We start from the raw sequence: 15,952 nt of genomic DNA, 5'->3' as shown, positions 1-15,952 counted from the left end.
TATTTTTCAAGCAGAGAAAATATGACAGTGATTCATTTAATTTTCAGATTATGAAATATATATTAATATGATTTCAGTTTTACAGACTGAAATACATAGTAATGGAATTACTAAGTAATTTGGCCGAAGTCACAGAACTACTCAGCTGCATGGTGTATGATTAGGATCAGACTGGTGCCACCAACAACATGCTCAATCACAATGTCATTCTATGTTTCAAGAAAAATTCTTCCTGGATCAAGTGGTAGAGCACCCGCCTAGCAAGTGTGAGGCCCTGAGTTCAAATTCCAGTACCACCAAAAAACAAAACAAAACAAAAAAAGAATACAAGAAAATTCCTTTAATATCCTTCCTAGTCATTCTCCCTACTTTTAACAGATATACAGTTCTCTAGTGCAGAGTGATTTTGTCTTTTTCACCTCTTTTCCTTTTGTCCTCCTCCCCAACTCAATATAGTTTTCATATGGTTTAAATTCACTTCTCTGAAAATCAGAGCCCAATATTTATTCCTATATTATCATTTTACCCAGCCTTCCCCCTTGTCACACATTAGTGCAGCAATCTGCATATCACAGCACAAAATTCCATGCAAAACTCTGAGGCCTCCTTCTACTTCTAACTCATGCACCCCCTTCCAGTACTCAATAAACTATGCTGTTCCATAGCACTATTGCCCACAGCGAAATAGCCACCCCCAAAGCCTCAGAAGAATCACATCCACTGTGTTTCAGGGAACATAAAATGAAAGAAGGCTTCACAGAGGAGAATGAACCTGCCCCAGATCCCGGAAGAATGGGTATAAATTGAGTAAACAAATATTTCAAAATAAGAAAAGTATGAGCTTGAAATTCCCAGGTCCACCAGCTGAGCCACCATCTTAGCTAAATTATTTAACTTCTTTGAACTTCAGCTTCAATTCTTTAAAAGTTTGGATAATAATGTTTACCTCTGGGGGGTGGTGAGCATTGAATGAAATCATATAAAACACCATTTCTCAACCAAGAAAAGCCATCACCAATACATCAGTAAATAAGAGTTATTTTGGGCAAATAATAGTACTTAACTTTTCTAGTTTTTGATAATTTGTGAGCACTCTAGAAAACTAAACTAAATTGAACCTTGACCAAGACCAAGGTAGATGTTAAAGATTTGGAGAATTTGGGGAAGTATAGAATAATTCAAAGTTTGCGTGTGTGGTGGGGTGGGAACGGCACTTTAGAGAATGGCCACAACCAGGCAGGATTAGTTGCTTGGAATTGCTTTGAAAACCATTAATGTTTTGTTTATTGTCTGCCACTCTGGCTACACTGTGAGCTCTATGAGGGTATTGATCATGTCTATTTTGTTCACCATGCTAGATCCAAAACATTGCACAATGCCTGGCACACAGTATATGCTTAATAAATATTTGTTGAAGGAATAAATAATGATGCTGGGGAGAGGAGAACCAAAAATAAAGATTGCAAGGATTCATGCATAGATGACTGAGAGAATATGGAAGGTTAAAAGTGCACAGGAAATAATTGAGTTCAAATTTTAGACTTAAAAGAGTTTGTCAAGTTCATAGCACATCTTGGTAAACGTCTAAGAGCGTTAATTGGAAATTCGAAAAGAGGCTGGAGCTGGAGATTGGATACAGATGAGTCGCAACTGACATCACGTGGCAGTGGGGAGCACGCGCCTCGCCAGGTGGGAGGTGATCTCATTGTTGCGTGGAGGAAGAAGGAGCGGTTGCCGTTAAGAGTTAGGGATAGAGCCAGTGAAAGACTAAGAATAAAAAATATGAGAAAAGTTCACAGAGACTGCTGTAAGAGAGACAGAGAGCAAGGAATAAGTAGCTATTACAGGGAGGACCCACAAACCAGTTATGCATGGTAGGTGTACAGAGACTTCTGGTTTGACAGCCCGAAGTCACCAGTGGCTTTGAGATTAGTGGTTTTAAGGGAAGGAAGGGGGGTGAAGCCAGTTTGTCACAGTATTTTCATCACTTGACTTGGTATCTCAACTACTTCGTGACTCTACATAGTTAATCATTCTGTCTTGGCTATACTAATACCTTGACGATAAACATAATAGCATTTACCTCATAGTTATTATAAATAACAAATGAATCTGGGTAAAAATGCTTAGGAAAGTACTTTGGTCACCACTCAAGGATTTAGGTATATTTTCCGGAATAGTTATGTGGCTGTGAAAAAGTAGTGAATGGCACAGTAAACTTATTTCGGGGGTCTGTAAGACACAGTCACCTCAGGATGGGAACTGGATGAGCCTTTTCTGTTTAACATGGCTACCGTAAAATTAAATAGTGAAAAATTGGGGCATACTATAGACATCTCTATAGAGATGTTGGAGTTTGAGGATCGAGTCTTCAAGAACGTTCCAGAAGTCTGAATCGTTTTCTGCCACGCATGCACAGTATGATTGCGCGCCTTTCCTCAAACTCCACCCCCTTTTCCTATAGGGTCTAGTAGCTCTCTCCCATTTGACATTGGTCTTCTGCGGACTTTGGCCCCGCCTCCTGGAGCGAATAAGGCCCCCTCATTGGTCTCTTTAGTTTTAGCTAGTGCCAGGGTGAGTCGTTGCAGAGTTGGGAAGCTTTCGCTTAGAGTGCCTGGTTTAGAAAAGTGAAGTTTTCTTTTAAGCCAAGTAAATAAATAGCCAGCAAGCAATAAGTCGGACGGGAGGGATTACCGGAACGGAAGGGAAGTGGACTTAAGGTTGTAATATCGGGATGCTTTTAACAGCGGGACCGAGCTACTTCCGGGAGGGAATGGGCGGGCTGAAAAGTCTGTGTGTTTGCGGGTTTCGCTGGTTTACTAAATATTCGATCACTCCGCAGCCGAAGGAGCGCAGCGTGTGAGAACGCAGGAAGGCGGCCGCTGGTGGAAAAGGCTCCTTCGGGCTCTCCGATGAAGATGTCTGTGGTGAGTGCCCAGAGTTACGGGAGGTCTGCAGGGCTTGGGCTGCCGAGGAAGCGCACCCAGCCGGGATGGCTGCTTGTCACGTGTAAAAGTGGCGAATCAGGGTCTAGCCCGCCCGCCTCTGCGGCTGGGGCCCTCCACTTTGCTTCCCGCCCCCCAAAGTCTGGTCTCTGAAAAGATTGGTGGTAGGTCGTGAGTAGCGACAGAGGGCTTGTTGCAATCTGGCGATTAGTTGTTTTTAATTTACATAATGGGCTTGGCTCGCTAAAGAGCTGGGGAAAAACTTCCTTAATCCTGAATCCTCCTGCGTGAACCCCATTAGCATTATTCTTAGGTTTTACAATGCATTTACAAACACCGGTGAATATTTATGTAATGTGAGAAAATTTCCTAAGTGGGGCTGCCTAAGTTTTCAGGTTAGTTCGTCAACTTCATTCTTAATCTGTTTTGTTTTCCTAACAACTTTTGAGGTTGGTTCTAACTTCTTGCTTGAAAAGAGAACACTTTACTAGCCTATCAAGGGACACTCCCACGCACACCCTTTTAAGATTCCCACTGCCTCGTTTTTAGGTGAATGTTTTGTGGAGTACTGAAAGTCTGGTTAGTTGCTAGGAAAAGTGTCCTGAATTCGTGCACCTAAAAATAGTGAAAATTATAAAAATTGGAAACTTTTGAGCCCTGACCTGAGTTAACATGTATAAATTTATGTGGAAGACTGTGTACTGTGTATAGAGCCGTATAGTCGTAGAAATAAATTAACGAGTTCTGTTTTGTGTTCGTGAGAGATCAGTGGGATGGTAAACTGCCTTTGTGAAAATTTTCTTGTAGGATTTTAAAACTTACGTAGATCAGGCATGTAAAGCTGCTGAGGAATTTGTCAATATTTACTATGAGACAATGGACAAAAGAAGACGGGTGAGTTAATGTTCCAGTCTCTATTACTTTTTCCTAAATATCATTTTTTTGAACTAGACATTTAATTGACTTTCCCAAGAATATTTACATATTAGTCACAATGTGAAAGCCTTGCATCCAAAAACAGAGACAATTTTAAAATTTTGCTTTCTGTTTTAAAACGAATTATCAGAAGTTCCAAGCACATGCAGCACAAAAGTAGTTTGAGTTTCTCTTTTCTAATTCTGAGAATTAGGTTTCCAATTAAGCACTACTGAATCACTTAATGTCTACATGGGTTAGGAAGAATTAGCTTCTTTTTAAGTATAATTCTTTAAGTCTTATTCTTTAAAAGCAAATTGCTTATGGAAGTTTTCTTGTGGTATTCATGGGAGTTTGGGATCTGGAATCATATCCTAGGTTTGCCTTTACCTAGTTCCATGACTGTAGGCAAATTGCTGACTTTTGTTAACCACATTTTATTTTTTAGGGTGATAAGTTGAAATTGATTTAAATACTGTACTTAACATGGGGCCCAGCATATACATATTTAAATATGTGACCTTTTCTTAGTCCTACAAGTTAACCAATATAGTTAAAAAATATTAGTGGTGATGCACGGATGACACGCGCAGGAATTTCAGGTGCTCGGGGTTCTTGAGCCCGCTCTGAGGATGAAAGCACAGACAGACTCCAACAGCAGAGGTCGGAAAGATTTTATTTGTAGAGAATTTAGTTGGAGAAAAGAGAAGAGAAAGACTGCATATTGGAGAATGCAGGGGGACCCGGAACCGGTGATCCCGTTGGTCAGGGAGTGGGGTTTTATAGCCTATTTTTGCATTGCCCAATGGCAGGAGATGCCTTTCAGATGCAAACAGGCGTTTCCTAGGGAGAAGTGTTTCCTTGACCTCCTGAGGTCTGTCCTTCAGTCCTTCAGTGGTAGTAGAAAAATCTGTTGCAGAAATGTTTTCTGATTAAGGATGCAATGATAGCTGGCACTCACAAAGGGATCCACATAGTGTGGACATTTTAGTCTCCAGTAGATCAAGGGTTCACCTCATCTGCTTTTTCATTGTAATTTGTCTCTGAGCTATATTTTTAAGTAGTTATTTCAGCATGTGCTCAAGTAAGTCTTGCCTAGGTTTCTTTATCAGTATAAGACTGTGTTTTGTTTTTTTAAGAGGACTTTTTCTACCCTGCAGGTGCAAAAGTTAATACCCTATTTAAAAATCTGTTTTTTAAGGCAAAGATAAAATATATTCCTGCTAGTGATGTTTGATGACGTGAGACAGGGAGAGAGGATATGACAATTGATTATTGTTCCTTGTCTTAAATGTTTATTGTGCTTTATTGCTTTCAAAAATAAAGTAGCAAATAAGACAACCTAGTTCATTATCAGTGTCAAGATATGTCTTGGCCTTTTAATCCAAGTTAAATTTTAGAATAAAGCAAATAATGATTCCCTTGATCCTAAAGAGTTAACTGTTGAATTTAGCCTTATGTAGTCTTTAACATATATCACTTATGAAAGGCTCTACAAGTGTTTATGATTCTTTTGAACTAAGTATGCTAATACCTTAAAAACTTAATTCTTCCTAATACATATAGCCATTAAATGATTCACATGTATATAACCACTGGGTTAAAATATAGTAGGACTTAATAAGCAACTCAATTCTCAGAATTATAAGAGGAGAAGAAATTAAAACTAGTTTGGGGCTGCATCTGTTTAGAACTTGTGATGATTTAACTCATTTTAAAACAGAAAGTAAAACTTTAAAACTCTTTCTGGATGCAAGATTTTCTCATTGTAATGGAACTATGAAAAAATTAATTGCCCAGTTTATAAAAAAATAGGGATAATACCTATTTAAGACCACGATTAAAAGGCAGGCACCATGTTCATATTAGTTTCTAATAGGGGGCAAAGGAAGTAGTAGTAGAGGTAGAGCCATAGTGGTTATATACCATCTGTAAACTTTTGATTTACTTCTAGAAAATGATTATTTAGGAAAAAAAAAAAACTTTAAAATTTTTCTTTATTTTTAGGCACTTATCAGGCTGTATCTGGAAAAGGCCACTTTAATATGGAATGGAAATGTTGTTACAGGGCTGGAACACCTAACTAATTTCTTTGAGATGTTGCCTTCTAGTGAGTTCCAGGTCAATATGTTAGATTGCCAACCAGTTCATGGTAAGATCATGATCTTTCAAGGTACTTTGTTTTCCTTTGGTGAGCTGGAGTCATGACTCATGTGATAGAGCACCTGCCTAGCAAGTGTGGAGCCCTGGGTTCAAAACCCAAGTACTGCCAAAAAAGAGAAAAAGCACCAAAGCAGTAAGGAGCTTGCATTGGTAGAAGTGGTTACTTGTTTGAGAAAGTTAAATATTATGAAAAATTCATGTGTCAAATTGAACTTCTGGTCTTCTTTAGGTACGTCTCACTCCAGAGAACCACTAGCAGGTCTTGGCGGATTACTTGATACTTGATTATGGCTTATTAAAAGTTGTATGAGGACTAGAGGCATAACTCAAGTGGCAGACTGCTTGCCTAGCACACACTGGGGTTCAATCCCTAGTACTGAAAAAAAAAAAAAAAACAGTCGTATGAGAAATTAAGAGTAAATGGGATTTTTGATAATGGAAACAACAGTGTTTCCAGAGAAAATATATGCCATATCACTGATTTGTGTGTTTTAGTATTTTTACAATCAGTCGAAACTTCACAGAAATTTTCTCTGCTATGGGAAAAAGGATGACTTGTCAAGGCAGAATTTGACTCAGTAGATTAGTGCAATTTATAATATTTACCTCTAGGTGGGGTCCTTAGTGTCTTAAGTAGTTATTTAAGATTTTTTCCCCTTTATAGTTCTTGAAGAATAGTTTAAGAGGCAAAATATGCATAAATCAGAAATCTAATGAAATATTAAAACATACAGAAAGCAGATGGTCATTCCAGATGAAATTTCTTTATTTTGAAACTTTACCTCTAAAACTTTCTGAACTGAAATTAATTTTAATTTTTTTGAAATGAATATTTAGTTTTCTGGCTTTGGTGGGTGTGCATGCTCCAGGTAAAGAACGTTTATGAAATTTTTAAGCATTATATTAAGCAATGTAGCCTAAAAATCTGGTTTATAAATAGAAATTGACCTTTTCCTTTTTGTATGTGAATAAAGAGCAAGCTACCCAGTCCCAGACTACAGTTCTTGTTGTGACCAGTGGAACTGTGAAGTTTGATGGAAACAAGCAACACTACTTCAACCAGAATTTCCTCCTGACTGCTCAGACTACTTCTGATAGCACCGTTTGGAAGATTGCAAGTGATTGCTTCCGTTTTCAGGATTGGGCTAGTAGTTAAAGGTGCAAACTTTAATGCTATAAAGGGTCCATTAGTTCTAGTAACAGAAGTTTATGTGAATTAAAACATTTCATTGTAAAAGCACTATGAACAAGTATGTGCTAAAACTAAATTTCTTTAATATTTTTTTATTCCTAGCAGCACCTTTTATAGCAGCTGCCAGTCTGGATCGTTGCCCTTAAGAGCTTTAATGCTAGATTTTTACATGCCTTATATATACATTCAATTAATGACATTCTTAAAAGTACTATTAAACATATGATCTTGGTACTAATATACTGTGAACCTAACCTATTTCAAAAATGGAATCCTTTTGTAACACTATCTATAGGATATCAGCACAACATAAGTCTCTGGGAGGAAGTGCTGTTTTTTGTTTTTAAGTTAATTTTGTACTGAAACACATACCTATTTTCAGTTAACACTGGTAACACAGTTTTAATATACAGCATAATTTTGAAAACAGTTCAATGTATGTTTGCATAAGTATTCTGACATACTTGAGTTGCATGTCAAGCTATTCAGTTCTTTTTTGCATATTATGTAGTCTTATGTTGACATGTTTCCTTAGGAAGAGAATTAGTCAACTAGAGAGATGAAAAATATTCCCAGTTGATATAAGAGTATGGGTACATTTTAGTGGCTTAAAAGCAAAACTTCTTAAAAACATTTTTCTTGGCAGCTCCAGGTCTATAAATTTACATAATGAGTGGTAGTAGAATTAATAACTGTAATGAGAGAATGGGAAATGAGAAATGTAGAAATCCAAAGTTGGAGCCAAAAGTAAGGGGTGGGGGAGACCAAATGTTAAAATTTTGGTACTTGATTCCTACCTCCTAAAAATGTAGTCTATTGTTTGGATTTAAATCACTCAGTTAATAAGTATCATTGCCAAATGCTCATGAGTATCACTTTTGTTCTGAGAATGAGTTTTTAAGGTTTTTGTACTTCATACGTATCAACAATATATATCTCAACTCAACTGAAGAATTTACAGAGGTAAAATGTCAGAAGTAAGCCTAACTTTGTGACAGGGTCTAACAAGAAACTTGGGAACAAAGCCATTGCTATCTCTTTGACACCCTTCACTTCTAAGTCTTCCAAAAAGACTCATATCTATTACCCACCCCACAAATGAGTGGATTTTCCCCTGTGTTTTCTGCTGTTAACTGTGTTATCTGCTATTTAAAGTTAAAATTATTTAATTTTATTATTTGTTCTTCCATGTGGTATTGGGCAAATCTGTTTAAAAACATGTTTCTGTTATGTGGCTAGCTCATTGTCTTTTTAAAGAGAAAATAGAGAACAACAGATTGTGATACACTTCAAAAGAACAAATTTATCTTATGTCTCAATTTCTCAAGAGAAAAAAGAACCTAAGTCAGGATTTTGGTTAAACTATAAAAGTCCTTGCAATTTTTTAATGTTTCCAAGTTAAATATACCAGCTTCATTTCTACATTATAACCAAAATTAATGTTTTCTGTCACTTAATTTTAAACTAGTAGTTTACTCTTGCCCCAAACTGCACACTATAATTCTATATATACTATTAAAATTGGGTTAAATAGGAGAAAGGGGTGGAACTGACATTTAAAACTACACCTCCTTGTAGTACTGATCAGAACTTGCACACTATATTCTATTCATAGTGAGCTTTTTCTTATTTTGGATTGCTTTTTTAAAGCCACATATTTAGCAGCAACAATCAGAATGCCCAAATACTGCTCTTCTCCTTGTGGAGAACAGTCTCAAAAGCTGCACATAACCAGCAATAATTGAAATAAAGAACCATTGTGAATTGCTGTCTCCAAACTCTGTATAACTTGTAAAATGGCTGGACCTGCTGTTATATGGACTAGACTGTATTTTTGAAATGTTCATATTTTTATAACTTAAAAAAAATAAAATTTGCCCTGTAACAAGTTTTATCAAGCTTCTTTTAAGGTTTTGTTTCAATTTTATTTTTAAGACTCAAAAACACAGGTATTTGTTTCTTTACAATATAATGTTTTTTAAATTTTAAAAAAATCGCAAATGTTGAAAACAGCAGTAGACACTGTCCTTTTTCTGTAGCCTACTCTCTTCTCCTGTTTTTCCTGCCAAGTTACATTCCTAAGAAACACTGGTTTGAAGTACCAGTGAAATTTTTGGTAAGAAAATCTTGATAAACTACCCCAAGTGCTGTATTCAGTAAGAAGTGAAACCAAAATATAATTGAGTTCCAGAAAGAATTATTCCATTAACTTAATTCTATATTAAAATTGTAATGTAATTCTGCATTAAAAATATGTCAGCAGTGGAATGTAGTGGCAAATACATGTAATCCCAGCAATTGGGAGGCTCAGGCAGGAAGATCATCAGTGTAAGGCCAGCTTGGGCTATATATCCAGACCCTGTCTCAAAAAAAGTCAGCAGATGCTTTCGGAGAAGAGGCAATAGCCCTTACAAATAAGGTGTTCATTTCTTCAAAGATACATGTATTTTACATTTCAGAATCTCTGAGATTGGTATGAATCTTAATTTGATGCCATACCACAGTTTAATTGCCCTTGTTTCCTTTCTTAGTGGTACATAAAATTGTCTTTTAACCACTGACATCTTGGGCGAAATGAAGTAATGAGTTTTGCCTAGATAAAAATGGTTAGGAATGTATTAAGGACTAAATTTGTAAGCATTAGTGGAAGTGGAAGGCTATGAGCTTTGGAAGCTCAAATTCTGTCACCACATAATTTGTATTTCATGACTAACCCATAAGGCTGGAAGCACCAGGGACTTTGATTATACATATAGCTCAATAAATTTGAGTCAGAATATTTTCCTACTTTTTATTTTGATAATGTATGATTTGTCCAAAAAGATAGTCCCAAGGAGGTAAAAGGATGACTGTAGTATTGGGGGAAGAAGTCAGCTAAAATCCAAGAAGATACTTGGTTGTTTTATTCTGAAACTTTTGATGGATTAATTAAAATTGGGTAGGAAATTTTGCAGAAGAGGATTTCATTTGCTGATACTTGTAAGAAAGTTTAACATAGGGCAGAGAGGATAAGCATACCTTATCCTTGCCTTTATGTACCTTAATAAACCACACATAAATATGTGTGCTTTTATTTTATTTATTTTTTTTATTCATATGTGCATACAATGTTTGGGTCATTTCTCCCACCTTCCCCCACCCCCTCCCTTGCCCTCCCACTACCCCCTCCCTCTCCCCCCCACCCCCTCGCTACCCAGCAGAAACTATTTTGCCCTTATCTCTAATTTTGTTGAAGAGAGAGTATAAGCAATAATAGGAAGGAACAAGGATTTTTGCTACTTGAGATAAGGATAGCTATACAGGGAGTTGACTCACATTGATTTCCTGTGCATGTTACCTTCTAGGTTAATTCTTCTTGATCTAACCTTTTCTCTAGTTCCTGGTCCCCTTCTCCTATTGGCCTCAGTTGTTTTAAAGTATTTGCTTTAGTTTCTCTGCGTTGAGGGCAACAAATGCTATCTTTGTATAGTTTTTTTTGGTTTCTATTTCATTGATTTCAGCTCTTTTATTATTTCTCTCCTTCTATTTGTTTTGGGATTTGCTTGTTCTTGTTTTTCTAGTATTTTGAGATGTATCATTAGGTCATTGATTTGGAATCTTTCAGTCTTTTTAATATATGCACTCATGGCTATAAACTTTCCTCTCAAGACTGTCCTTCCTCTGTCTCATAGGTTCTGGTAGGTTGTGTTTTCATTTTCATTGACTTCCAGGAACTTTTTAATTTCCTCTTTTATTTCATCAATGACCCATTGTTCATTAAGCCATGAGTTATTCAGTTTCCAGCTGTTGGCATATTTTTTGTCTTTTGTTGTTGAGTTCTAGTTTTATTGCATTCTGATCAGGTAGAATGCATGGTATACTTTCTATTTTCTTATATTTGCTGAGGCTTGCTTTGTGCCCTAGGATATGATCTATTTTGGAGAAGGTTCCATGGACTGCTGAGAAGAATGTATATTGTGTAGAAGTTGGATGAAATGTTCTGTAGACATCTAGTAGATCCATTTGATCTATGGTATATTTTAGATCTAGGATTTCTTTATTGATTTTTTGTTTGGATGACCTATTGATGATAATGGGGTGTTAAAGTCTCCCACAACCACTGTGTTGGAGTTAATATATGCTTTTAGGTCCTTCAGGGTATGTTTGATGAAATTGGGTGCATATAAGTTGATAATTATTATTTCCTTTTGGTGTATTTCCCCTTTTATTAGTTATGGAATGTCCTTCTTTATCTCATTTGATCAATGTAGGTTTGAAGTCTACTTTGTCCGAGATAATTATTGCTACTCCTGCCTGTTTTGGGGGGCCATTGGCTTGGTAAATTTTCTTCCACCCTTTCATCCTGAGCCTATGCTTATTTCTGTCGATGAGATGGGTCTCCTGTAAGCAACAAATTGTTAGATCTTCCTTTTTAATCCATTTTGTCAAACGGTGCCTTTTGATGGGGGAATTAAGTCCATTAACATTAAGTGTTAGTACTGATAGGTATGTGGTGATTCCTGTCATTTAGTTGTCTTAGTTGTTTGAAGGTTTGATTGTGTGTACCTAAGTTGAGGTTACTCTCTACTTTCTAGCTTTTTCTTTTCCTGTAGTTTGGTGCTGCCTGCCCTTTCATGGTTATGTTGGGTTTCACTTTCTGTGTGCAGAATCTCTTGAAGAATCTTTTGTAGTGGTGGCTTTGTGGTCACATATTGTTTTAGTTTCTGCTTATCATGGAAGACTTTTATTGCTCCATCTATTTTGAAGGATAGTTTTGCTGGGTAGAGTATCCTGGAGTTGAAGTTATTTTCATTCAGTGCCTGGAAGACCTCACCCCACGCTCTTCTTGCTTTTAATGTTTCTGTTGAGAAGTCTGCTGTGATTTTGATGGGTTTACCTTTGTATGTTATTTGTTTTTTCTCTCTTACAGCCTTCAATATTCTTTCCCTAGTTTCTGTACTTGTTGTTTTAATGATGATATGCCGTGGGGTAGTTCTATTTTGATCCGGTCTGTTTGGTGTTCTGGAGGCCTCTTTCATCTGTATGGGAATAGATTTCTCTAGATTTGGGAAATTTTCTGTTACTATTTTGTTGAATATATTACGCATTCCCTTTGCTTGCACCTCTTCTCCTTCTTCAATGCCCATGATTCTCAAGTTTGGTCTTTTGATGGAGTCAGTGAGTTCTTGCATTTTCTTTTTACAGGTCTTGAGTTGTTTAATTAATAGTTCTTCGGTTTTTCCTTTAATTACCATTTCATCTTCGAGTTCTGAGATTGTGTCTTCTGTTTGTTCTATTCTGCTGGATTGGCCTTCTGTTTTCTTTTGCAATTCTGTTTCATTCTTTTTCCTGAGGTTTTCCATATCCTGAGCCCCTTCCTCTTTAATGTTGTCTATTTTCGTCCTGAGTTCATTTATCTCTTTATTAATTGTGTTCTCTGTTTCACTTTGGTGTTTATACAGTGCTTCCATGGTTTCTTTTATTTCTTCTTTTGCTTTTTCAAATTCTGTATTTTTGTTGTCTTGGAATTTCTTGAGTGTCTCCTGTACATTTTGGTTGACCCTATCCAGTATCATGTCTATAAAATTCTCATTGATTACCTGTAGGATTTCTTCTTTTAGATTGTTCTTGTGGGCTTCATTGGGTTCTCTGGCATAGTTTATCTTCATTTTGTTGGAGTCTGGATCTGAGTATCTGTTTTCTTCATTTCCCTCTGGTTCCTGTACTAATTTTTTGCTGTGGGGAAACTGGTTTTCCTGCTTTTTGTCTTCCCGTCATTGCCCTTGGTGTTGTTATTGTCCCTGTACTGTGTGCAATTAAGTATTTTCTAGCTTGTATTAATAACAATGGTGATGTTCAGAATGGAAGGGTGAGAGGAGATGGAAAGCAAAGAAGTTTAAGAAAAAGGGAAAAACAAATAAACAAGTAGGAAAAAACCAAAAGTTTCAAAGATCTAAACAGGGAGGGATAGTATATTAATCAACAGTAAGCTGAACAGGCATTAGAGAAAGGATTGAAAATAAAAATAATTAAATGAAAAAAAAATCTCCAAGTTCAAATGCAGTAAAGTTTCAGTCTTAAATCATTTTGGTGTTCATCCCTCAGCCTCCAATCCTGGAGATGGTGTCTCAGAAGTAGTTCTGTCATTGTCTCATCAAAGGGAAAAAAACTAAAAAAAACAAAACAACACAAAACAAAACCCCACAAAGTGTCCCAAGTTCAAATGCAATACAGTTTCAGTAAGTTTTTCAGCATGCAGGTGTAGTTCGGTGGTTGTCTCATCAAAGGTAGGGAGAAAAAAAAAAGAGTCTGGAGACAGTTCTGTGTATGGTATCTGCAGCTGTGTCTTGCCTGCCCACTGCTGTCAGCCTGCTGTTGCTGGAAGCGTTATTTATGCAGATCCCAGGGGTGAGCTTAGCACTCACCTGGCCCTGCAGGCTTTGTTTACTCAGAGTTCTCCTGGGCGCAAGCTTTCCCCTTTCCAAGCACACTGGGGGAGGTGACACTGCACCAGCTTTCACAGGCCAGCTTGTTTATTTACAGTTCATGTGGGAAGTGGGTCTTCCCCCCCTCCTGTGGAGTTGTCCTCCCACCACCACTTTTACAAGCTTTCCTGCTCCTGGTTGCTGGGCATGTGCCACCGCTCCTGCCTTTTCCAGCTGGCTTATTGCGAGGGATTACCCTCCCCCCCACTTCGGCGCTCAGGGCACCCTGTCCTTTTTGCTATGTGTCTTTTTTGTTGTTACTGCTTATTATTCAGTTTTTTTTCTCTTTTTTTGCTGGGTGTGGTTCAGTCTGTCCAGGGGGCTATGCTGATCTGGCCAGGGTTGTCTGTGGGAGTACCACGTGCTGCTTAGCTCACCTTGTGGTGTGCGTCTTCCCACGCCATCCGGGCGCAGGAGCCCTCCTGGTTTCTTCGTTCAACATGAAGTGGAGATGCTTTGCGCAGGCTGGAGGTGTGGAGGGGTCAAAGTTTTGCCTCTTCTCGGTGGTTTTTCCTGTAAGGTGTGTCTCCAGTGTCTCTCCAAGATTTTACTTTAGGAAGCACGCTTTCTGCTTCCTCCCTCTAGCTGCCATCTTGGAATCCACATCTATGTGTGCTTTTAACATAACCACATATATAGGGGAAAATTGTAGCCTATATGTGGCTGTTTGATTTGAGAGTTGACTGTACAATAAAAGTAGTTGATCAAAACACTTGCTATCAAACTGCAGTATTCTACTTGTCCATTGCCTAATGCTTTCTGCACAAAAGATTTCACAGTGGACTATAATCAGTTCAGTCTAGCATTCAAGAGAAGCACTAAAAGATAGAGATGTGTAAAGTATTGTTATAACAGTGTGTCAGATGGAGGGTTTTGGGCTACAGCATAAATCTGGGATTGCAGTGCATGCATCCTCTAGATAGGTGGCTTTCAAATGTTTAGTATGATCCACAATAAATACGTTTTACATCAGAACCCAGTATATAGATTCACAAAAAAACCAAGAAAAAATATATATCCAAAATCCATACTAATTGCAATGTATTCCTGGCATTTTTTACTTCATTCTATTAATTTTTGAAAGTGCTAGTCATAACCTGCTTAGTCAACTTTTACTACTTCTTAAGGGTTAAGTTTGAAAAACACAAAAACTGAGCAAGCAGAATTCTATCACTTTATCCTGGGAGTGTAGGGTCAGCTTCCAAAACATGGCAATGTGTCAGTGATGTCACCCTGATTTACAAACCATAAAGTTCTTTCTCCTCTCAGACTTGTCTTATTTGTTGAAGGCCATGAAGGGGTAACACTTTTCCTACCATTCCTTGGTTTGTACCAGATGTTCAGAACTAAGAAAGTGTTTACTCTTAGGTGGAAGCTAGGAATAGGATTGGCCCTGAAAAGGAGTGAAAATAGGGAAGAGCCTGCCCTATTTCAGATGTTCATGCAGAGGATTAAGGCATCCCAACTGAACTACTTTTGAACATGTGTATATTACATAAGCTGTATTTCAATAAATTTTAAGTGAATTTTCCTTCCTCCTTGAACACTCCAGACAACTCCATATCAATCTCTCCAGCTTGACATAGGCTGTGGTGGCCTCTAAGGCAAAATCCTGGTCTCAGACCTAAAGGGGATCTATATTCTGAGGCCATTCTGTTGTCCATGTGCTTTGTGACCTCAACAAACTCACTTCCTCTGAATTTCTGTCTCCAGCTGTTGAATGGAGCTACCATGTGCCTGACTAGTCTACCAAGTGATTATGAGGATCGAATAAGACACACATGAACAATATTTTACAAAGTGCCACATGCTGCACGTATACAATGGTTATATGTATATGTTTTTGGTTTATGATTGGCATCCTCCCTTCCCCATATTTTGTTTTTCTTCAGGGTGAAATCAATTAAGTACTACTGTCCACAGCCAGTTAGTCATTCTAAACCTTGCCATTGCCTTCGCTAGATTACTCCAGCTCCACAAAATCTTGGATCAGTGTAAATAAAGTCGGCTATGTTGCTATTAAAAAAAAAGGTCAGGGTCCTAATGGGAAGCAGTGATAGCAATTTGCATATATATTTTGGTGAGGTCTTTCTGCAGCCAGAAAAAACATGCACTGTAACATTAATTCCAGTTCCCTTGCTCAAGGGCAGGAAATCAGCCGGAGAAGCCTGTAACACCAAACCCAGGTACCATGCCATGGTCTGCCTTGGAGCTCTGAACAGCCAGAGGTGACCAGCATGCTCTTTATTCCCCTGACCCATTTAGCCCCACAA

The 15,952-nt window shown here is 37.7% G+C and overlaps 1 protein-coding gene across 3 annotated transcripts; it reads left to right on the top strand.

Annotated features, from left to right (window-relative positions):
* Window positions 1-2,572: 2,572 nt before the first annotated feature.
* On the top strand, window positions 2,573-9,107 carry Nxt2 (nuclear transport factor 2 like export factor 2). Of its 3 annotated transcripts, none has more exons than XM_020182989.2 (5): window positions 2,573-2,649; window positions 2,843-2,927; window positions 3,753-3,839; window positions 5,868-6,012; window positions 6,998-9,107. In XM_020182989.2, the coding sequence occupies exons 2-5, from the start codon at window positions 2,913-2,915 to the stop codon at window positions 7,177-7,179; spliced, it is 429 nt and encodes a 142-aa protein (XP_020038578.1). In that variant the 5' UTR covers window positions 2,573-2,649; window positions 2,843-2,912; the 3' UTR covers window positions 7,180-9,107. The 3 variants fall into 3 exon arrangements, with proteins under 3 accessions (XP_020038578.1, XP_020038579.1, XP_073918587.1); XM_020182990.2 differs by having other exon boundaries at window positions 2,577-2,720; XM_074062486.1 differs by lacking the exons at window positions 2,573-2,649; window positions 2,843-2,927 and adding an exon at window positions 3,055-3,340.
* Window positions 9,108-15,952: the final 6,845 nt, after the last annotated feature.

The sequence above is a fragment of the Castor canadensis genome, chromosome X (genome assembly GCF_047511655.1).
Source record: "Castor canadensis chromosome X, mCasCan1.hap1v2, whole genome shotgun sequence".
NCBI lineage: Eukaryota > Metazoa > Chordata > Mammalia > Rodentia > Castoridae > Castor > Castor canadensis.
This window is presented reverse-complemented; position numbering and strand designations above follow the sequence as displayed.

Bases quoted from the DNA above. Each gene is read 5' to 3' on its own strand.
- Nxt2 (XM_020182989.2), top strand. The intron at 3,840-5,867 runs GTGAGTTAATGT...CTTTATTTTTAG, and splicing joins CAATGGACAAAAGAAGACGG to GCACTTATCAGGCTGTATCT. The intron at 6,013-6,997 runs GTAAGATCATGA...ATGTGAATAAAG, and splicing joins AGATTGCCAACCAGTTCATG to AGCAAGCTACCCAGTCCCAG.